We start from the raw sequence: 23,539 nt of genomic DNA, 5'->3' as shown, positions 1-23,539 counted from the left end.
TAAAACGGAGGACATTGTGGATGGAACCTGGGGTGACTTCTAGAAGTCTGGACGTGTTAACAGCGGCCTCTATTGGTGACGTATGGTTTGGACGGGAGATGGGAAGCCTTTACCCACAACTGACACTGCTGTCACAGCGGATATGGGCGGCCTCTATAGGTGACTGCTGGCACTGTCACAGCTGTCTAGCCGTGGGCGGACCTCTAGCGGTGAGTGATTGTGAATAGAGAAGAGGCGGATCCGTAGCGGAGCTTCGGCAGGCTCTAGCGGCGAGTGGTTGTGAATAGAAAAGGGGCGGGGGGCCGTAGACGGCCTCTATCGGTGAGTGGTTGTGAATGGAGTAGGGGCGGAGCTGGGGAAAGCGCGCCACATTCGGAAGTCCGGGTAGTCAGTCAGTGAGTGTAGAGTCCCCGGCCCGTGTCCGCCATGTCTGAATTACTCCCCGGTTATTCCCCAGCTTTAAGAAACCGGCCGAAATCCTGCGGCTGAGCCGGAGAGGAGCGTAGTGAGGCGGGCCCGCGGGACGGCGCTGTTCTCCCCGGGGGAGGTGGCCAGGCGGGTGCCCGGGGTCCGGCCATTCTCTCCGGGGACACAGCGGGGCGGGGGGGACGGCGGTGAAGAGGAGGAACCCGTTCGCCAGTCTAGAGAACACGGTGGATGCCAGAGGAGAGCGTCCTGCTTGGCGGAGTGTGACTTTTTGGTGCCGGTCGTGGAGAAGGAGAACCCGGAGCCCGTCCATGGTCAGACCGGGGACATTACGGGTTAATCGGCCCTTTATAATTTCCCGGCAAAAATCAGCCAAATGGCAGGGCGCCACGTCACTGTTTATTGTGCTTGTTGACATGAAGGAGCAGGTGGTTGGGGGGAGGGGTCACGTGACAGCTGTGTGTACATGGCCACGGTCTATGTCCCGCTCTAGTTCTGATCAGCAGCTGCTGTGTGGATGGGGGAGGATGGGAATAGAAACACAGAGGACTTCCCACCATCCCTTCATAACACACAATATAGAATTTCCTTTATACTGACACAGTGTCTTGCATGGAGGAGTAATAAAAGATAAGATTGTATGCGATGGATCCAGGCTTTACAAGAGAACTAAAGGACAACCCCCCCCCCCTTTCCCCCTACTTTGGATACAGTGAGGAGGATTATAACCCCTGTCAGTTTTCTTCCCCCCCCCCCCATCCCCATTGGGGCGATGTTCCTTCACTTCTTGTCCATAGCCAAACAGGAAGTAAGAGGCAATGCCTGGTTGTTACCAGAACTAGTGTCCCCCATTGGAAGATTTCTCATCCATCCCTGTTCTGATGACAACAACCCAGAATTTGGGGATTTTCATTCACTTTGTGATCAAGCATGAGCTCCAGCGTGTTCGCATAGTACACGTGCAGAACCCGCCAGGAAGTCTGCATGGCGCTGCGCTAATCACAGCCAGAGAGACATTTTCCCGATCTCTGCAGCCGAGCATCGGGAAATGTCTCTCTGGCTGTGATTAGCGCTGTGCAGACTTCCTGGCGGGCTCTGCACGTGTACTATGCGAACACGCTGGAGCTCATCCTTATTTTGTGATGATCACTAGGACAAAAAAGGATGAATCTCCCTAATGGGGGGGGGGGGGCGGGAGGCACAGACTGCAGTCACATCCTGATAGGAGGTCTCACCCCTCAACACTCTATCCAAAACTAAAGTTTTTCTTTAAAGTATTACTAAACCCACAACAGTAAAATCAGTCTGTATATGCAGTAAAGCATGCTTGTTATACTCACGGTGCAACCTAAGGGGTAATACTCTACATTGTGTAAAAAGGCAGTTTGATCCTGTCTACTCGGATCCTCCCTGTCTTCCACTGTCCCAAATCCATCTCCTGATGGAACAAACCTTAGGGGACTCTGCACATGCCCAGTTTATTGCTAGAGGTTTTTCTTTCTTTTGGGAGGGTGCATGTGATCAGCAGAGGGCCAATCAGCACTGTCCAGACAGAGGGTCAGGGTTCTGCATGCTCATAGGACAATCGGAGGAGAATGAAAACTTACAAGCCTTAACCAGACACGGGAGGCTGCCACACCATTTGTTTTTTTTTTTTTCTATTGTGACAGTGGTTGTGGGGAGAGGATCACCTACCTGCTATCACAATGGGGGGGATAAGGTTGGTGTGCAGACAAGTGCTTTAGTAACATGTTGCATATGGGTGTAACATGTTACTAAAGGTGAACTTATCAAAAGGGAGCTCCATAAGAAGAAGAAAAATTCTCTCATGCAGTGGGGCTGTGCCAACACCGCATGGTTTATTTGCTTGTTTTGTCTAAGGCTGCATTCACACCTGAGCGTTTTGTCGCCTGAAGCGCGAGCCCCAAATCGCTGGAGGGGAAAAAATACATTATTCTCTATGGAGATGGTTCACATCTCCACTACAAAACGCCGAACGCCTGAAGCCCAAACAAGTTCTGGACCCTTTTTTCTCGCTAAAATTTGGGCGTTTGGGCATTTTACATTGGTGACCCTAGACCTGTAAAAAATTGCGGTAAAAACTCAGCGTTTTGTCGTGGCAAATCGTGGTAAAAAATGCCGCTACGCTCAGGTGTGAATGCAGCCTAATGGTGCACCACAAGGCTGAACTTTCCCGGTTCTTCTATCCTCTGGAAAACCCGCCCTCTCCAACATCAAGAAGTGGACTGTTCCTGCTGCCTATCCAGAGCCAGTCTATGGGCCTGATGACGTCAGGAACAGTCCATGCACAAGACCACAGGGGTGTGTGTGGGGGAAGGAGGGGACGGGATGGGTCTGATCCAGGTCAGTAAATATTGCATCCCAGAGGATCAACATGATAGCTGGGTACACAGCCATTTCAGATGGAGTTTATTTCATTTCAGAAGTGGCAGCCACAGTACTTCCCTAGCGTCAGGTTTTATTCAAAGTGTTTGAAATGTTCTCTTCTGAAGGATTCCACTGGTTAAGACCCCTTTCACACTGAGGCACTAATAATGCTAAAAATAGCGCCCTGAAAGAGCGGCTCCCTTCACTCCAATGTGAAGCCTGAGGATGTTAAATGTCCTGCAACAGCATCTTTGGAGCGGTTTGTATACCACACCTCCACCGCTCCTGCCCATTGAAATGAATGGGGCACCGTGGCAAATGCAGCAGCGCTTTGCGGGTGGTTTTAAACCTTTTTCAGCAGCTAGTGCCCAAATAGCGCCGCAAAATTGACGGTAAAGCGCCGCTAAAAATAGTGGTGCTTTACTGGCAATGCACCCACCGCCCCAGTGTGAAAGGGGCCTAAAAAGAACCAGGTACTTCTAATCTATATCCAGAAAAGCACAAAAGTTATATGACTGCCTTTTTTTATGGACAAAATATTTTTTGCAATTTTTATGTCATTTACCGAAATTAATCGGCGTTTGTGTTTAATTTAAGCTTCATAAGGTAGAAGATGTACTTTGCGGAGACGGCCTTGAACTTGAACCCATTAATACCACAAAGAGTGAGGTAAATATCACAAATCTTGTAGATCATCGGCGTACAATTGTACTTTTGAAAGGCTCCTTCTAAATACGAATACTATACTACTGCAAACATAGGACCGCTATCGGTAGTCATGTTCTATTAGAGAAATGTCTCAATTTCCTGTCCTGTAGGCACAATGGGAGGTGAAGGGATATACCTACTTAGACAGCTGGCTGCATGTAAACAAACATAACCATTGGAAGATATTCCTTCTATTTTTGTTCTGGTGAAGATTCGAAATTTAGATGTTCCTCTTTTTTTTAGTCTTGGTGAGAGACCCTGTAGCAGCTACACAGAAATATAAACCTCATAGGGTTTCCGACCGTTCCCACTCTGTCAAAACAAACAGGAAAAGTTGTGTCTTTAGATAAACACTGGGTACACACACAATTTGATCCCCACATCAACCTAAGCAATGTTGATACTTGGATCTCTCCCCACTAAGACATTGTATTCTGATGGTTTCCCCACCCCAAACCCAGCTTCAGTTGAACAGACAGCAGTACACACAGACTGAAAGTTTGCTGATTCCCGGCTGAACCAGCTGAGTTTCGGCCATGCATCCTGGGCTTTAGACATGAGGCAAATGTATGTGTTAATATTATAAGATCTAAGCTTTTAAAGGATAAATTAAACCTTTTATAAAATAATAAATGCACATCATTTGCAGGTTAATAAAAATGCATGTCATTTTTTACATTGCAGCCCTTTAAACTGATTATAAGATAAATAAAATAAAAAGTCTTTTACTATGCAATTGAATTGCACAGAGCAGCTGCAAACCTCCTTTTAGGTCCCCTCTGGTGCTCCTGGCCTCTCCGGGGGCCCTCATGCAGGCTCACGCTGGGCACTGCTGATGTGTCCATTGACACAGACGCGTGATTTTCCTTGTCACAGGCTTTGATGGCACTGGAAGTTAATGGCTCTTGGTGCCCCAGCGAGACCCGGAAGTGAGGGGAGATTAGCACTGCAGATGTGCACGGCCCTGAATCGAATGAGGGCTCAGGTAAGTAAAAGAGGGGGATGGTGAGGGGGGATGCACACACCTAAACATTTTTTACCTTAATGCAAGGAATGCATTAAGGTAAAAAATGTTTAGCCTTTAGAACCACTTTAGGCTGGGTTCACAGCAAGAGTCCAGTGCGTCCCTGTTCACTGCCAATCTCAGCCCTAATTTTTGGCTGAATTTGGACCTGAAACGGACCAAAAGACGCACAGGGCTCCTGTGCAAATCACATCGTAGCCGCTTCGGACATATGTGCACTGGCTCCATAGAGAGCGGTCACAAACTCTTGCTATGCAATTGAATGTGGGAAAAGCATTAAATTTGCACTAGTGTGAACCCAGCCTTAAACCCCATTAATGAAATCTGACCTGGGTTCAAATATCTGTAGTGTTTACTTATCTCTCTCCAAAGCTCTGAGGTGCTGTGTCTGTCTGCTGCTCCGTTCCTCTGTTATCAGCAGAGTCATTTCTGACAAGTTCTCTGCCACATAAAGTAAAAGCAGCTGAATATTTGTGTCGGGGAGGAAGCTTGGACACAGAAGCAGAGAGCTTGTATATTCATACGGCAGCTCTGCAAGTTTCTTTGTTCCTCTGCCTATGTGGAGTGGGGGTGTGTGCCTTTCTTCCAATAAGCTCTCAGACATTGTAAGCCCAGACTCCCCTCTCACTGCTGGAAGAGAAAACGCACTTTCTAAAGAGCATAGAAAGGGAAAGACAGCAGATATACAAGAACAACTTATGTAGGGAGATTTGTTTCATCTGTGTATCATCTGAGGCTGTTCACTTCACTGAGTATAGGAGAGGGTTTACAACCACTTTAAGCAATGCACCCATGATCAGCAGATTGTGGCCGCTATGCCAGGATTTGCAGGACTCTCAGTCAGCTGCCTGCCCGTACCTCCTGTGCAGACAGAATTGATGAACTATGAGCAAGCTCACCAGCACCCTCGCAGTTCATTGAGAACTACAAGCTGCATGTTGCAGTGGCCGACGTTACTAGTAGTTATTATTTACAGCTGTGCTGTTTTCAAATTGTGACATTGGATGCAGGGAGAAGAACCTCCTCCCGCTGTCAGTTTGGGGGGGGGGGTTGGGTTAGCGACAGGAGGTGGGTGTATAGGAGCATGTTACACCCTCAATGTGGGGTGTAACATTTTCTTAAAGGTGATCTTATCCTTTTAATATTCTGATCTAGTGCTGTTGTCTTTTTAAATGGCATTAGAAGCAGATAATGTAGAACGTACCACTGTTGCAGATGTTTCCCAATTGCTTTCACCATTTGCTCAAATTTTACCTAAATCGCTTAAAGGTTGATATGTTTTTAGTGGTATTCTGATTTGCATTGTAAATCTTCCATGGTTTGTCTTGGTTTGTCTTTATTCAATATAAGGATGTTGCTACAGCTTTTGAGTAGTGTTCTATAATCTGTTACATGTGTAGTCATTTTCTTCTTCCCTTTTTTTTTTCTTTTTATTTCCTCTCGTCTCGCCTGTATCAGTCTCCAGAGAAGCCACTCGCAGCCACTGAACCAGAAAGGCGTCTGTGACATATCCAGCAGACTGGAGTCTCAAGACGCGTCTTTTATTTACCTCTTCCCACCCGTTTTCCTGGACCGATCAGTTAAAAGCTCAGGAAGAAGCTCAGGGCCTAGTTCTACATTGTCGGGCCACACCAGTCAGCCTGCCTCAAACAATAGCAGTAATTATTTTTTCTCCTTTCTCATGTCTTTCCAGCAGCTGTGGCCAACCTATCTCCCCAAATATTATTCAGGATTTATATAGCGCCAAAAGTTTGGCGCAGCACTTTACAACCTGAGGGCAGATGGTACAGTTTCAATACAGGAGGAATCAGAGGGCCCTGCTCCATTAAGAATACAATCTAAAGGGGAGGGTCAACGGATGCATACTGTAAGGTAAAAACTGTGGGGGGATGAGCTGATGGAGAAAATAAAGTACAGACAGGATAGGCTTCTCTGAAGATGTTTTTTAGGATAGCCTAAATGTAGAGGGAATTCTCTTCAGTAGCTCTCTTTGGCTTAGAACCCCACAAACACCATAGAACATGGCTCCAGTACTTGGAGTGTTGAACATGGATACATTTGATTTTTCCCACCTGGTTTGTGGCCACTCTGCTTCCTTAGTTTGTAATTGCTGATTACCTTTGAACCACAAAAAAATCCTAATATGCCTTTTAGGCTTTCAACACTCTGTTGGGGATAAGCTATGCCAACTATTATGTGGCAGAATGAGTTGCTATTTGTGCCCCTATTGAGAGAAGATGACCATAGACTGATCCATTTGATAACAGTGCAGTTGGAAAATGCTTGTTTCTCTGTAGGTTGCCACTGACACAAAGAAGACCTCTTCTGGCTGACCGTAGAGGGATCGAAATTCTGCTGATTCAGCGGGGACAGTCTGAATTTCAATCCATCTATCGCCCGATTCCTGCTCAACAGAAGCCAATCTAATGATTGATTTCTCTCGAACAAACAGAAATGATGTTGGAAAACTTTCATTTGATCAGCATCTGCAGACTAAGCAGTGTATTCTGGCGTCGGAGGAGTATTCACTATCATAATAAATTAGTACAGTAAAGAGGATTCCTCCATCCACCTCGCTTGTGCGGATGATGAAATGTTTCTTTTGCCCTTTTTTATTTTTTTCATCAGCTTACAGGCTGGTTTAAAAAAAAAAAAATCATTCTATACATTATACAATTTTTTTCATTCTATAGTTTTTGTTTATATTCACCAAATAAATATGAGGTCAAACGAAACACTTTGCATACAAATTCAATCAGGCAGGGCCTTGTACTACATAGTTGAAGGTAGAGCTAAAGGAATTGAATAAGAAAATTATAATAAGAAAATTATATAATGTATGACCAGCCTATGACAAAAATTGACACTTAGCCTGGTTTTAACCCTGAAGGCAGGTTTAAAATTGTGCGAGTTCTGCTGAACCCGCATTTCAGTCTGAATCAGCAACAATTTCAGAGACATGTCCGTGGGTTCCTGCACAGATGTCTATTGAAATCACCTCTGAAGTCACCAAAAATAGTGCAGGAACTACCTTTGAGAGTTGGTGCGGCTCTGCAAAGTCGGTGTAGCACCGATTCAGACTGTCATTGCCGGCAATAGGCAGTGATTTGACATGCCAAATCGCATGTCAAAACGACCCGATGTAAACGTGGGTTGAGGGGTAGATTGACTAAACACTGAGAATCTGGTGCAGCTGTACATGGTAGCCAATCGGCTTCTAACTTCAGCTTGTTCAATTAAGCATTGGCAATACAATTTAAAAACAAAAAGAAACGTACCTCCCTATTGAAAGCAATGGAAAATGTGTAAAAACCCACACTGTGGTTTGTTTTTGTTGCGGCGTTGCATGTCGTTTAAAAACTGCACCGTAAAATCACCTGAAAAATGCATATATATGCTTCTCTCAATTTTGCGGCAGGTCAGTGTTAATAAATAGCCTTAATAAATAAGCCCTGATATGTGCTTCTGGAGGGTATAAATGGATCAGACCCAGACTATGCATATTGATGTTACAGCGACCTTCTTATGCCTTTTGCTTATCAGGGAAACTCAGGATAGAAATCTGCATTTAATATTGCTTACTTTGGAAGTACATTTTAGTCCTTTTAGGACTGCTTGATACTAAGGATGAGCTCCGGCGTGTTCACACACTCCACGTGCAGAGCCGCCAGGAAGTCAGCACCGCGCTGCGCTGATCACAGGCAAGGAGACATTTCCCGATCTCTGCAGCCACGCATCGGGACAATGTCTCTCTGCCTGTGATGAGCGCAGTGCCGACTTTCTGGCGGGCTGTGCACATGGAGTGTGCGAACACGCCGGAGCTCATCCTTGCTTGATACCCTTTACAATGACCACATATTCCAATCCACTTGTTCACTATCCAATTGTTTCATTAGATGTTGCTGATTGTATGAATTTTTTTTTGTCTTGGATGAATATTGTCAAATAGGTCTAGAATTGCTTAATCTGACAATGATTAATTTGTCAAAGGTAAAAAAAAAAACATATTAAACTTGTGAAAAGCTGCCCCATGTACACAGGTACTTACAAAGTATATGTCGATGCACTGCGTTTTTTTTTTAATGCATGAAACATGGTTTACTTAATTGATCTTTAACATGCACAAGCAGGCTACAATTCCCCTTTAATATATGAAAGTATTTGAACAACGGCTACTGAGCCCCCAAATCATCTACAGTACTTTAAACTATTGGGTAACTAGATTAGACACGTCTTACCTGTAATCATGCTACATTCTTTTGTGTTTTCTTCTTAGGAGCCAAAGCAGTGCACTGAACTCCGATGTGCTTTTCAGCAAGCTCTGGTGTACTGGCTTCATCCCTCCTTACCCTGGATACCTCTCTTCCCCAGAATAGGAGCAGATCGAAAAATGACTGGGAAGAACAGTCCTTGGTCTCAAGATGAATCTCTGCAGCAGGTGTTAATGAGCGAATGGTACACTTAACAATTTAATTTTTTTTTTTTTTTTTTTAAGTACTTCACCTTATAGTGATAGTTGTGCTCACTAGTTTCTTCCTATATTTCTTCCATTATTTTACAAATAAGGGAAGAATGCAATGGAAGACAGGATTTACATTACTGCTCATTCCATATGCTAGAATATAATTTGTTCCCACAGCCTCCGGATTAATCTGGACTGAATAGAAGAGGTGTTTTTGGGACAGCAAATGTATACCTGCATAAACGGCACATTCTAAAAAGTTTTACTTTTGCATTATATCCCCTCCTTTTATAGCTGGCAAGTTACATGTTTCCTACTTTGTAAAAACTAGAGTTTTTTAAACCAAAAATGGTGGTGGGGGGGAATAAAGTAATTTTATTTATTGTTACAATGGCAATTGATTTTTGAAACCCTACAATGCGTGTAAAACACCGGTTTTATCTTGACAGTTTCTTCCTCTTCCTGCATGTCTGCAACTACACTATCTACAGACTCTACCTACAGAGCATAGCCACATAGCTTTGAGCAGAAATAAACTGGGCTATACATGGTGTGCTCTCCCATGTGTTTAAGCTGCAACTTTCACAACCTGCAATGTAGAATTGCTGTTTTGCGTATTTTTCTATTGCATTGTTTAATTTAATGTTTTAAGTGTATCTAAAATTAAAAACTAAGAATTTAAAGCAGAAGTATTGCCAAATCTATTTTGTCTCTACTTCTCTTGTAAGTCACATAAGTGCAGTTTGTTCTACAGCCCACTGTTGGCTGACGTATCTCAGCAAATATCCCAACCAGATGATCGGGATTCACCCAGGAGCCTGAGCCTGGCGGCACCTGGCTCAGCCTCTCAGCGATCCGTTGAGAGCCTGAGCCAGCCCCTCCCCCCCCCCCCCCCCCCCCCCCCCCCCCCACTTCACAGCCCAGTGCTCCAGTGAACGTTGGAGTGACAGAGCAGACAGCTGATGACTGACATTCCTGGCCCTCTGCTCAGAGCGGAGAGGGAGAACTAATCAATTTCCAGTGTTTGCTCAGTTCTCATTACAGGGCTGGCATGGTACAGATGCAGCATCATTTTTTTTTATTTTTTTTTTAAGTCCATACTTCTCTTTGTAATATATTGCAGCTTACTAGTGTAGCTGCAGTAGTTTTCTTCAGGCTTTTTTCACATGGTTACCATGTAAATAACACACTTTCTGTCCTTGGGAAGCTATGCCTACGTCTCCACTGCATCTGAAGGGAGCTATAGTTGTCACCCTAGACTGTTCTCCTGAATTTGGATCAAAAATAGGTCTTTCCCTATTTATCTCTATTACATGGGGATGGAAAATCGGTACCTTACAGAAGACAACTTGGAAAGCAGATAGCATTACTGGCAAGTTCAACAAGTATTTTCTGTACTTGGTGAAAATGTTCTTGGCCTGAAAAATATAAACTAATGTAGCTACTACATCATTAGACTGGTAAGCTGTAATATATTCCATGTTCTGAACTTGGTTATCCTTTTAGAGGGGTTTTAAAGGCAGAAGTTTTTTTTTTTTTATCTAAATGCATTCTCTGCATTAAGATAAAAAGCCTTTTGTGTGCATCAGCCCCCCTAATACTCACTTACTGAGCCCATCTCTATCCAGTGATGTACGAGTGCCTCGGCCATCCGGGACTCCCCATCTTGATTGGCTGAGACACAGCAGCGGCACCTGCTGTTGGCAATCAGTCAGTTGGCCAATAGGAGAAGAGAGAGACTGGGCCTGGACCGTGGCTCCATGTCTGAAGGGAGCTGTGGCTTAGTTTGGGTGCCCCCATAGCAAGCTAATTGCGGTGGGAGCATATGACAGGAGGGAGGGGCCCGGAGCACCCAAGAGGGACCCGAAAAGAGGAGGATCCAAGCTGCTCTGTGCAAATCCACTGCAACAGAGCAAGTAAGTATAACATGTTGGTTATTTTTAAAGGAAAAAAGACAGACTTAATCGCTTCAACGTTACAGCCAAGTAGGAGTCTTTGTCCACTGCAGAATTGTGACTACTTTTCTAATTTCACTTAATTTTTTTTAAGGATGAGAGAGAAAATAGTGCTGGATATGTGGGCATGCAGGCACAAGTTTCTAAACTAAAGGGTGTAGGGTGGGACTACTTTTCACTAAAGGTAAACTTTTTTTTTTTTTTTTTTTCTCTTGCCCTCTACAGGTCTCTTAGCTTTACATCTTTGTACAATTTGGTTAGGGCAAAGCTGTGCCCATACTTCTATGTGTGTACGTATCAGTTCACAGTACTGTTCAGGGCAGCCGGTATTGCGGGAAGTGATGTCATTACAGCGGTCATGTCTCCAACCACACGAGGCTTAAGAGAAGCAATGAAAATGAAGGTAAATTAAGGTTGAACTCCGGGTAGTTTAAAAAACACACCAATGAATCCACTTTTGTACTCCATACATTATTATTAAATGTATTTTTGTCTAATTTTAAGTAGTGCACGTTTCTGCATTTGACTTGGTATCAGCCTCTTGCAGTCCCTTGTACAGCAGAGCTCAGGGAGAGGAAGAAGCAGGATTGGGATTCAGACAAGTGTGCTGTAGTGCACTTGTGTTAAATAGGAATGTGTTGATAGGATAACTAACAATGTCTGTAATGATCTATCCTATTAGATCAATCTTCTGGCTTTAGCATTTCTTAAAGCTAGCCATACATTATATAATTTCCTCATTTAATTTCCTTTAGATTTACCTTTAACTATGTAGTGCAAGGGCCTGCCCAATTGCATTCAAATTGATATGTCTGACCAATATATTATATTTTGTTAAAACCAAAGGAAAAATTGTACAAGAAAACTGTATAATGTATGGTCAGGCCAAGTCGCTGTTTTACTAAAAAAAAATTGGATGTGCACTTTGCAATAGGAATTTTCCCCAGAAAGTGGTGCTCTGTGGACTCCCATCATCCAATCATGTGCAAGTGAAAATTTTGTGTTTTTTTTTTCTTTCCTTGCACGTGCTTGGGTATTCTGTGTAACGTTAAAGAGGAGGTCCAGCCTGGGTGAAAAAAAGGAAGTCGGCAGCTACAAATACTGTAGCTGTTGACTTTTACTATTGGGGCACTTGCCTGTCCAGGGAGCCCATGATGTCGGCACCCCAGCCAATCTTCGGATCGACTCCCTGGTACTTCCGCGGCCATTTCTGGTAAGGGAACCAGGCAGTGAAGCCTTTTGGCTTCACTGCTGGTTCCCTACTGCGCATGTGTGAAGCATGCTGCACTTTCTAATTGGCCTGGCGGCAGGGGAAGGAGGAGGGGGCCACAGTTCGATATCACGGAAGTGGAACTCCGCTTTTAGTTTCACTACATTCACTGAGCTCTTGGGAAAAGTTATTGTGCATAGTGCAACTTCTCTTGCAAAGTAAGGAGCCTATTTCATTCAACCCCATGGACTCAAAAACAAATATGCACATGGGAGTTCTTTCCTGATTTTGAAAATTTCCCGTTGGATCTGCAACTCCAGTAGTGATGAAGTTAGAGGATCAGGAAAAGGTCGTTTTTTTGTGTTAAGTTTGACATTATTGGTACCAGCTGTAGCTGATGAACGCTGCAAAAGATGGAGGCAGCTGACTCTTGGCTTTTTATTTTATCTTTTGTAATCTGTGAAATTTTGTTTTAGGAATTGAATTTTCTCTCCCACTGCTGGAGAATGACCCGAACAGAAAGCAGAAGAGTTCTGAAACATCTCTGTCTGATGACAAGGAAACTGGAAACACAAGTGAAGGAGAGGAGTAAGTGCAGGGACTCTTCTGCAATGTTGTATGTCCATATTCAATAAAAATAGGTATTTATATGTGCTGGAGAAATTTCTATAGGGAAAGTGGGGCACTGCATGAAACCTCATGTCATGTTTGAGATCATTCATAGTTTCATTAGAAATTCGGGTACCCTGCATCCTATCACTTTACATGCTTAAAGCGGAGGTTCACCCTAATTGACATGTATATCTGACCAGCTTCCTTATATTCGTAACAAGTACAGTCCGGAATTTTTATTTTTTTTTTACGTACCTTGTAATCCATGTTTTCAATGTACTTCTCCCCGCGGGAGTAGGCGTTTCTATGCCTAGGGGGATTGTCATCTGGGAGGTCGGCCAGATGATTGACGGCTGTTCCCCCCCCCCCCCCCGGCGGTTAAGGCCCCGCCCCCTGTATTGCGTAGGCGCCCACGAGTTACGGGGTTTCCGAAAGAAGCTGAACATGCAGAGATGTGAGTCTGCTCTTTACGATATATACATACATACACACACACGCGCATACTATATATATATATATATGTGTGTGTGTGTGTGTGTGTGTGTGTGTGTGTGTGTGTGTGTGTGTGTGTGTGTGTGTGTGTGTGTGTGTACGTACGTTGTACCTACGTTGTACCTGTGTTTATATGCAGTCTTCTCTACAGCTGTTCGAAGTCCCAGAATTTATAAAGCTTGTCTGAGCTTTCATTACACAGGATAGAGAACTGAAGACTCACTGCAGAGCTCAGTGAGAAGAGCTCTGAGAGCGGATTGCAGGGAAGGGACTCGTCCCCTTCACACAGCAAAGGGCATGGGCTGTCAATCATATGCTGTGTGTTGGAGCTCGCTCCCTGTTTCTTTTTTCTCTTGGTGTCAGGAAAACTTGTCAGAAGTGATTCATGCTGATGGCAGAGGAATGAAGCAGCAGACAGAAATTACACGTAGTGCTTGAGACACTATAGAGGGGATATGCTTTGTTCATATTTCATATGTGAAGTTTACAGGCATTTTAATTTGATACTTGCTAATATCTCCTGTTTTGTAATGTTGCCTTACAGTGGCTTTCTAATTGTCATGAATCTAGGCATGGTGCATTGTATTAGGAAATATGCATTTATTTTGGAATTACCTTTTCCAGATCTTACTATGATGATTTTTTTTTTTTTTTTTTTTTACTAATTATGTTCTGTATAATGTTTTCAGGATTCCTCTAGACAGTGATGATGAAGATGAAAGCTTCTTGTGGTTGGAAGAAATGGGAGTAGAAGACAAGATTAAAAAGCCAGATGCCATATCAATCAAACTGTATCCTTTCATGCCATGTTGTAGCTGCACAAAGAACTAAAGTGTGTGTTTTTTTTTTTTTTTTTTTTAATCTATATACTGAACCTCAGGCAAGCGGCTAAATGCATACACTGTAAGTCATACAAGAGTTGATCATAAAGCTGAGCTCCAGGTAGATATTAAAGACACTAATTAGTGCAGCTTTAAAAACATTACATTTATGTTTTTAAGTGCAAGCAGTGTAAGTATTTAAATTTGAGTTGACATCACTCTTGCAGTTTTTGTACAGCAGAGCTGTAGTGTGAGGAAGCAGCAGTGCAAATAACCCGTCTGATAGGAAGATAGAGTAACAAAATGTTAGAGGATAAGTTCATCTTTGTCCCAGGACCTCCTGGATTCAAAGAAAATATGTTGAATGATGCCAACCATCAGACTGAGGACATCTAGTGGCAGAAAAAAATACTGCAGGGGAAATCTCTGGATTGACGGTGAAAACTTGTATCTGTCTTAGTCAGTACAACCCATTTCCTTTGAGTCGAGGAGGTCCTGGGCCTGCCGTAGCCCTTACTAAACAGTCAAACAAACGAATAGGAGGCAAAGCTTGACTTTAGTGATACGGTATAAACATACAGTATTCGGTCATATTTTTAAAAATACAAGTTTATTAAATTGGTTAATATCGGTAAGGGCAGATGTATATCAAACACAGCAAAATAGAAAAATTAATTCCTCTGATAAGGACTAAGGAGTAATATATCAACCTGAAAGGGGGATTTGATTCACATTCCAGTCATAACCTCAACATGTTTTGCGGGGAGCTGCTTCTTCAGGAATATAGTTCAGAGGAAAGTTTATTCTATAAAGAAAATATATGCATGACATAAGAGATCTTCATACAACAAATCATAACAATAAATACAAATCATAACACGGTGCAGGGTATCCCCACGGACCTAAGACCAATGGATAGGGCACCCTGCTTCATTCAATAGAATTTTTATTATAATTATAACCATTTCTCCCTATCTGTCAAATGGCCATGAAAAAAGGGGCAACTGTACTCACTCATGTAACCATCCCAACCACTTGAGGCCGCAATGGCAGTGCCCTGGGCGAGTGCGGGAACCAGGTGAAGATGTGCAAGATAAAAAAAACTATCGAACAAATAATATTTCTAGTGGTGTCAATGTCACAAACGGGGGACTGCTCCCAATGAGCCCACAACATATATACATATGTATGTAGGAAAGGAATCGATAATAGAAAAAAAAAAATATATATATATATATATATATATATATATATATATATATATATATATATATATATAATTATATTCTAATACACACCCAAAGTCATCCTCCTATTAAATGAGTGTGGTATAGGGCTGAAAAAAGGAGCAGACGTGATCCTCAACAGGCACTGAACTGAAAATTGGTGGCTAACTAAAACTGATATTTCAAAAATACATATAATGTAGTATACCGTAATAAGCCCATCAAAGGAGAGAGATATATAATCACACACGTGTATGTACAAGGGGCAGTGCCATCAGCAGTACATATACTGACCTAGTATTGGTTATTAAAAATATATAAGGGCTTGGTTCACTGAAAAAAAATCAGCCATTAAACTGGGCACTTGAAGGTGCATCAGATTCTATGAAGAAAGGATCAACCATAGGTGGCGTCAAAGGATACCAACAAAGTAGTCAAAATAATAGCATTCATCTAGATCCACTTTGGGGGTGGGGGGGTGTTGAGATATTCACACAATTCGGCCCTGCTGTACAAACGCTGCTGGAGACTGATGCCAAGTCAAATTTAGGTACTTACGGCTTTTATTCATTGCTTTCAGTTTAGATTTGATGTATTAACCACTTAACCCCCGGAAGAATTTACCCCCTTCCTGACCAGAGCCCTTTTGCGATTCGGCACTGCGTCGCTTTAGCTGACAATTGCGCGGTCGTGCGACTTGGCTCCCCCCCTCCCCAGGGAGTGAGTCTAACTGTGGGGGGGATGGGGTACCAGTGACACGACATTGATCACTGCTCCCGATGACTGGATCACTGTCCTGTCACAAGGCAGAACAGGGAAATACCTTGTTTACACAGACAGCTCCCTGTTCTGCAGCTCTGTGACACGATTGTGGGACACCGGCGAACATAGAATCCACGTAGATGGTCACGGAGCTCGCGGCAGGCGAGCTTGCGCACGGCGGAAAATTCAAAGCAACGTACCTGTACATTGCTTTGTGCAGCCGTGCCATTCTGCCGTCATATATATTTACTGGTGGCGGTCAGCAAGCGGTTAATGATATTGTATGTTTCAAACATTGTTAATGACATAAATCCTTCTTGATCTAATATGGGCCTTTTCGTGTATGTGTGTGTGTGTTTTTTGGCACATATTCTTATGTTTCTTGACCTGCAATAAACCACAGCCGTAAGGAAAAGAATGAAGTGAAACTGGACCATAGACCAGAATCTGTTGTGCTGGTGAAAGGCGCAAACACTTTCACATTACTCAACTTCCTGATCAACTGCAAGAGCATAGTAGCTGCTGCCGGCTCTCAAGCCGGACTCCCACCAACGCTGTTGTCGCCTATCACTTTCCGGGGAGCCACTATGCAGACTCTAAAGGTACCATGAAGGGGAAGGAACTTTGTGACAGCAAGGAGAGCAGGCAGGCTGTGGTAATTCAGAAAGTTAGTGTTCCCAGAGGCAGCATCTTCCCCCTTCCAATGCAGAGCAGATAGTACAATGTAGCCATTATGGCTCGCTTGCAAAGGTATTAAATGAAGTGTCAGTGAAACACTTTCCAGGATTAATTTCCTCTTCCAAAGATCGCAGTATTCCCCCTGATGATACCATCTGTTTTTTCTAGGACAGAGCCATCTTTGTTTAGGCCTCGGTTCACACTGATGCGACATAGGAGCCGACCAAGTCAGATGTCATGTGAAGTTTAATCTTTCCCTATGAGAGTTGTCTTAACTGATACTACACAAGTCTGTCTGACGTTCGAAAAGATTCCTGGGGATCATTAAGAGTCATTACAGAGAGAGAGGAGACTGAGGAAATGCTACCTTCTGCCTGCAGCAGGCTGATTTAATCTCAGCCAAAGCTGAGCTCCTAAAGCTCAGGCACTGGAGAGCGAGGATAGAAAAGCTATAGATTCCATTTTTTCTTATGTATGATACAGCACATCATGTTTACAATGTTGTGGCAAGGTTTAATCTTTTTAAACTACAAATTTTCATTTAACTGACTGTCTTGTTTCTGTATTCTTTAGGCCCGAAGTGTAAATGTGAAAACTCGGGTTCAGTCCGGCTACAAAGATCAGTTCAGTCTGGAGATTAGCGGCCCGATCATGCCACACGCTGCACATTCACTAACACTTTTACTCAAAGCAGCACAGAAGGGGAGCTTCTCGACTTCACTGTATACACATGAGCCAACCACTGTATTCAACACGTCCATCCATGACCAGTACTGCAAGGTGAGTGCAGGCTAGAGGTACAGTCCCTATAACTAGTGTCAAAATGTTTTTTTTTTTTTTTTTTTAAAAGCATTGCATTCAATAGCTTATCAGATGTCTAATCTGTGCTGCTTGGGGAATGAATAGAACATGGGCGTTTCTTTAAAGACATACTACAACATGCCCATTGGTCATCTTGTAAATTTGGCTCACCTGATTTTTCAATAATCTGTTCTTTGCTTATCTAGAGTCTAGTAACCAGTTGTATTTAGAGTGTAAGGTAGGCATATGTACCTTCCATTATCTCCATTAACCCTCTAGAAAGGTTGAAAAAGCCAGTACTTTATGATATGCACACTCTTTCCTCCTGACCTGCAGCAATGCAACACTTGGTGCTGTCATATGAGAACAGTCCTTTAGCAACATTGCAACAGAGCAATGACAAACCCTACTTGTGTAGGCTGCAACTTACCACCTCTTTTGGGAATGTTGGATCACTAGCTTCAAAACAAGTTTTTTTTTTTTTTTTTTTTTTTTTGGGGTTGCAAACGCAAAAAAAAGTATAGAACCAAGGCCTTTACAGCATTCATGTTCTGGATCTCATTTAAAAGCATTTGAAGACGCATGCAACTTTCATTCACAGAAAGAGGCCAGCAATGATGACCTCTAAAATACAGCTGTCAGGAGTGAATTAAAGGGAATTTGTTGGAATAGTAATATGGTAGACCAGGACTCTGTGCAGGCAAGTCAAGTTCCTTTACCCCAAACTCGCTCATCCATGTCTTTATGGACCTTGCTTTATGCACTGGTTCAAATCATTTGGTGGAAAGGGGTTTATGTTGTGGGGTTGTTTTATCAGGGGTTTGGCCCCTTAGTTTCAGCGAAGGGAACACTTATGGCGTCGGCATACCAAGACATTTTGAAAAAAAAATTAAGCTCCCAACCTTGTGGAAAGAGTTTGGGGATGACCCCTTCCTGTGCCAACATGGCTGTGCACCACTGCACAAAGCAAGGTCCATAAAGACATGAATGAGCAAGTTTAGGGTGTCCTGACCCGAACCTCGATAGAACACCTTTTGGGATGAATTAGAGCGGAGACTGTGATCCAGGCCTTCTCGTCCACATCAGTGCCTTACCTCACAAATGTGCTTTTGGAAGAATGGTCAAACATTCCCATAGACACTCCTAAACCTTGTGGACAGCCTTCCCAGAAGAGTTGAAGCTGTTAAGCCTCGTACACACGGCTGTTTTTCCCGGCAGGAAAACTGCCAGGAGAGCATTTGGCCAGGAATCCCGGACGTGTGTATGCTCCCTAGCAGTTTTCCCGCCAGGAAAACAGCCGGGAATCTCAACGGGAAAATAGAGAACCTGGCTCTCTATTTTCTCGTCGGGATTCCCGACAGAGTGTTTCCTGCCGAGAAAATCGGTCGTCTGTATACTTACCTGTCCGACCCGCGCATGCTCGATAAGCCTTTGACGCATGTGCAGTAGCATACAAGGCATAGTGTAGGGTGTAGCAAGATGGCGGCGACGGCATCGAATGTGACGAGCGCCAGCTCGTCGTAGTCAATGACGTCACTGCATTCTTGCCATTCACAAGAACGGCGGTTCTTTTGAATGCCCGTCCGTATGCACGGCTTGGCAAGAAAAGCTTGCCAGGAATCCCAACGTTTTTTTCCTGATGGGATTCCCGGCCGTGTGTACAGGGTCTTATAGCTGAAAAGGGTGGGCCAACTCAATATTGAACCCTACGGACTAAGACTGGGATGCCATTAAAGGTTTTTGTGTGTATCTGTGCAGTGCCAATGCAATCAGTGAAATAAACGTAAACGTCCATATAGCCGCGTTATGTGCAATAGCTCAATGAATACAAGTGTGTATTAGAAAAACTGCTAGAGCTGAGGGTAGACACCAGAGAACACAGCGGCCTGGCGAGAAACCAGGGAGAAGTGCGAAGGAAGATGCAGTGCTGAGGTGACACTGACAGCATTTCTCTGGCTCCTGGTGACTCCAGCTTGCATCCATTGAGATTGTAAGAAGGGGATATCGGGTGAGATCAGCCTTACCCGCAGCAGATATTTGTCTTAAAGACACACACGTGCTTGCTGCTGTAAGGACAGCCATCATATCTGGTGAGTGTCGATCTGATGGGGAAGGTGATGTCTGACCTCTGAACACTCTCTTCCTTTGAACGATAGTTTCTTCACGTGGGGTGACTTTCTGATTTATTTATTTTTTGCACTGGACTTTCGTAGTTGATTTTTGGATTGTTTTTCTAATACACACTTGTATTCATTGAACTATTATTGCACATAACGCTATATGAACTTTTAAGTTTATTTCACTGATTGTATTGTTGGTATACTACTTATATGTGAAAGCTGCCACCAAGATCACTACGCGGTGCAGGTGTTTTTTTTTTTTTTAAATGTATCCAATTCATTTTTTTTTTTTTTTTTTTTATTCCACCCCCAGGAGAAGGACAATGCTGAGCTTGTAAACTGTGGACTTCACCCCCTTACATTGGAACAGTTCAGTCAGTTATCAATTCTTGGAAAGACCTCATTACGCCAGCTGGAACTGAGCGACTATATGTACACATGGAAATGCTGAACGTCGTCCTATGAGCTGATCACTGTGATGTCATCCAGGCAGTTCCATATACCATGTGCAATGACACAGAATCCCCACTGCCAGGAGCTGCCTGGGTGACTCTGGTTTGGAAGTTTCATGGTTTTATTTGTTTAATTTTTCTACTCCAATGACATGAACAAAGATGGTTGTTACTCACGTTATCAATTTTTAAAAACATTAAATTATATTTTAATCAGCTGTGAACCAATGCAGTTTATTATCAGTGTTTATAGGGGGGGGATCAGCCACACTCCAATTAGCTTTTCTTGCAGTATTTCTAAAAATCGGTGCATTGACTGCTTACAGTGATGTCTCAAACACAAAACCAAACTTTCTTGACACATTTCACCACTTCTGGCTTTCTCACAAGGATAGCGGAACTGCAAGAACAGCTAATTGAAGTGCGGCTGTGTTATTTTATTTTTCGATGAAAAGTGGAGAGACAGACTGTGAAGCCCGGCACTTAGGTTGGCCATGTGCAGGAGAGGCCAGTCTTGAGTGGAGCTATGGATCTGTGTGTTTCTATTCTGAGTGTTTGATAAAGTATTTTATATAAGGAAACCTGAGAACCTTATTGGACGTCTGTCCTATTCTTCATGACATTTCAGTGCTGAAAAATTAAGAACCAAATTTGCTGTGAAGTCACCACTTCGTGCTTGATATGTTGATTTTCCTATATTGAACTATCCACAAAATGGGGATGATTTGCTACAGAAGTAAATAGTTTTTATTGGGCTATGTTTAAAAAAAAAAAATACTTTTTAGTACTTGTAAGTGATTTATTCACGCAGTAGTCCCAAGAGCAGCAGCCAATCGCACTCAGATTTCATTTTATTCAAAGCAAGGTCGTTGAAAAGTGGATTCTGATTGGTTGATGTGGGTTACTGCATCTTTTCTCAAGTTATGCCAGCTATCAATGCCTTTTAAACCTGGAAATTACCTACTTTATTACTAGTAAAACAACTACAGACAAACTTCACTTTGGACAGTTGGGGATGGTTCTTACTCCTATTGGATCCATCTGTATCCCATTGGAGAGATATACATTTTAGACCCTTTCACACTGGGGCTGCTCGTTTTAGCGGCGCTGTTTAAGCAACGCTTTTCAGCTGCTAGCGGGTGGCGTTTTTTAACCCCAAAGAAGTGTTGAAGTGCTTTTTGGGCGATTCGAGACGCGCTGCCCATTCATTCCAATAGGTAGTGCGTTTTGGGAGCGCTAAATACAGTGCTCCAAAGTCCCGCAAGCACACCTCCAAGTGACAAGTCACACTTGAGTGAATTAGAGGCTGTTTTCAGCTGATGGTCTGCATGTGAAAAGTGAAGTCAGACTAAATTCATAACACCTCTTTTGTATTCTTGTTCTGGGTTAGTGATCCAAAGTACTGATTCATTTGTATCCTGCTTTGACTGCCAGGCAATGGGCATGTACTTAGAGGAAGCCATTATTGGCAGCTTACATATTTCTTACAGCACAGATCTCCTGCCCTCAACTTCATCATGTTAATGTATTTAAATAAGTGTGTATGATTGTGATTAATGTAAATAAACATGTAAATCCCTGCCCATGTCTGCTTTGATTGAACGGGTGTGAAGGCTGAGAAGGTGTAAGGGGGGTATATAGACTAAAGGTGGTCTGGCTTTTGCTTTTCTAAAGGAGTTTAAGGTGAGTACAAAAATAAATTGACGTGCCTGTAAATTCCATACATTGGAGTTCAGTACAGGTCACAGGCTGTGGATATTTATTTATGGGTTATAGACTGCTACCTTTATTTCAGGGGTGTCTAACTAACTTAATTTGATTGTGGGCCGCATCAGCATTATGGTTCCCCTCAAAGGAGCAATTTGTATTTGTAAGACTGAGGTTGATTTACTAAAGTCAAATATACTGTGCTCTTTAAAGTGGGAGTTCACCCGAAAAACTATTTTTAACATTAGATTGATGCTCATTTTGTCAAGGGGAATCGGGTGTTTTTTTTAAAATCGAAGCAGTATTTACCATTTTAGAGAGATCTTCTCCGCCGCTTCTGGGTATGGGCTGCGGGACTGGGCGTTCCTATTTGATTGACAGGCTTCCGACGGTCGCATACATCACGTCACGTGTAGCCGAAAGTTGGTGCGGCTCTATACGGCGCCTGCGCACCGACGTACGGCTACTTTTGGAAAATCGTGAGGCGATGTATGCGACCGTCGGAAGCCTGTCAATTAAATAGGAACGCCCAGAAGCGGCGGACAAGATCTATTTTTTTTTTTTATCCCCCCCCCTTTTGCATTCATTGTAGAGTGAAGTTTTACCTAATTTGCTCTGGAGCAAGTGCACAGTATAATTTAGTAAATAGACCCCCATTTATCTACTTAAAGGGAATGCAGTGTACAGTTCACAAGAGCACTACATGCAGACTTCAGAGGTGCCCTGTTTAGGTGTGCACTACATGCAGAGCTCAGGAGTGTGTGGTGTACAGAGTGGCTCTGCTCTCCTCCCTTGCTCCCAAGCAGCCAGACACTCGCCAGCCCTCAATTTACTCGCAAAATGCGAGTGTAAATTTGGAGGGCGCTATATATATATATATATATATATATATTACACACACACTTTATTCTAGCACCCTAGAGAATAAAATGGGTCATTGCAATACTTTGTCGCACCGTATTTGCTCAGCGGTCTTACAAGTGTATTTTTTGGGAAAAAATAAACTTTAAAGAAATAAAACAGTAAAGTTAGCCCGAATTTTTTATATTGTGAAAGATAGTTATGCCGGGTAAATTGATACCCAACATGTCACACTTCAAAATTGCATTTGCTTCTGGAATGGCGACAAACTTTTACCCTTTAAAATCTCCATAGGCGACGTTTAAAAAAATTCTACAGTTTGCATGTTTTGAGTTAGAGGAAGTTTAGGGCTAGAATTATTGCTCTACCGATCCCTCACATTTGGTTTGAACACAGCTTTCATATGCATTTGCTTCTGCATGCGAGCTCAGCGGGGCACGTTCCTGGCGCCTAACTTTTTTAGCTGGCTTCTAGATTCTAAGCAAAATTTGTCAAGCCCCGATTTAAACACCCTATGAAAAGAATGCCCTGAGTCCTTAGGTGCAAACATTTTTATAAGCTAAAGATAGGCCGAATGACAGTGCTAAAAATATTGGCCTCCTGAAAAGCACAGATGTTCTGATGAGGGGGTGATGTGCAGGTAAGCATATTAAAATGTCTGCTTATGCAATATCGTCCCTCTTGCCACAGAAGAAATTACTGAAACATAATAGTATGCTTTGGCATTTACTGCCCTTCTCCAGCAGATTAGAGACACAAGATCTATGGAATACTATCAGGGAAAGAGAAAATTGCGCTAATCAAATGTAAATTAAGTGAATAAGTGGGAAGGCT

At 43.1% G+C, this 23,539-nt stretch overlaps 1 protein-coding gene across 1 annotated transcript; it reads left to right on the top strand.

The window, feature by feature from the left end:
* The first annotated feature begins 333 nt into the window (after positions 1 to 333).
* DONSON (DNA replication fork stabilization factor DONSON) lies at positions 334 to 21,718 on the top strand. Its single transcript, XM_040360381.1, is given in 13 exon segments — positions 334 to 454; positions 457 to 494; positions 497 to 737; positions 3,410 to 3,483; positions 6,005 to 6,035; positions 6,038 to 6,204; positions 8,823 to 9,001; positions 11,189 to 11,376; positions 12,650 to 12,761; positions 13,967 to 14,068; positions 16,490 to 16,688; positions 17,338 to 17,544; positions 19,999 to 21,718. Coding segments are annotated over 13 exon segments (1,704 nt in total). The 5' UTR covers positions 334 to 426; the 3' UTR covers positions 20,137 to 21,718.
* Positions 21,719 to 23,539: the final 1,821 nt, after the last annotated feature.

This window comes from Rana temporaria, chromosome 7, assembly GCF_905171775.1.
Source record: "Rana temporaria chromosome 7, aRanTem1.1, whole genome shotgun sequence".
Taxonomy (NCBI): Eukaryota; Metazoa; Chordata; class Amphibia; order Anura; family Ranidae; genus Rana; species Rana temporaria.
The sequence above is the reverse complement of the archived record's forward strand: the minus strand, read 5'-3'. Positions and strand labels throughout refer to the sequence as shown.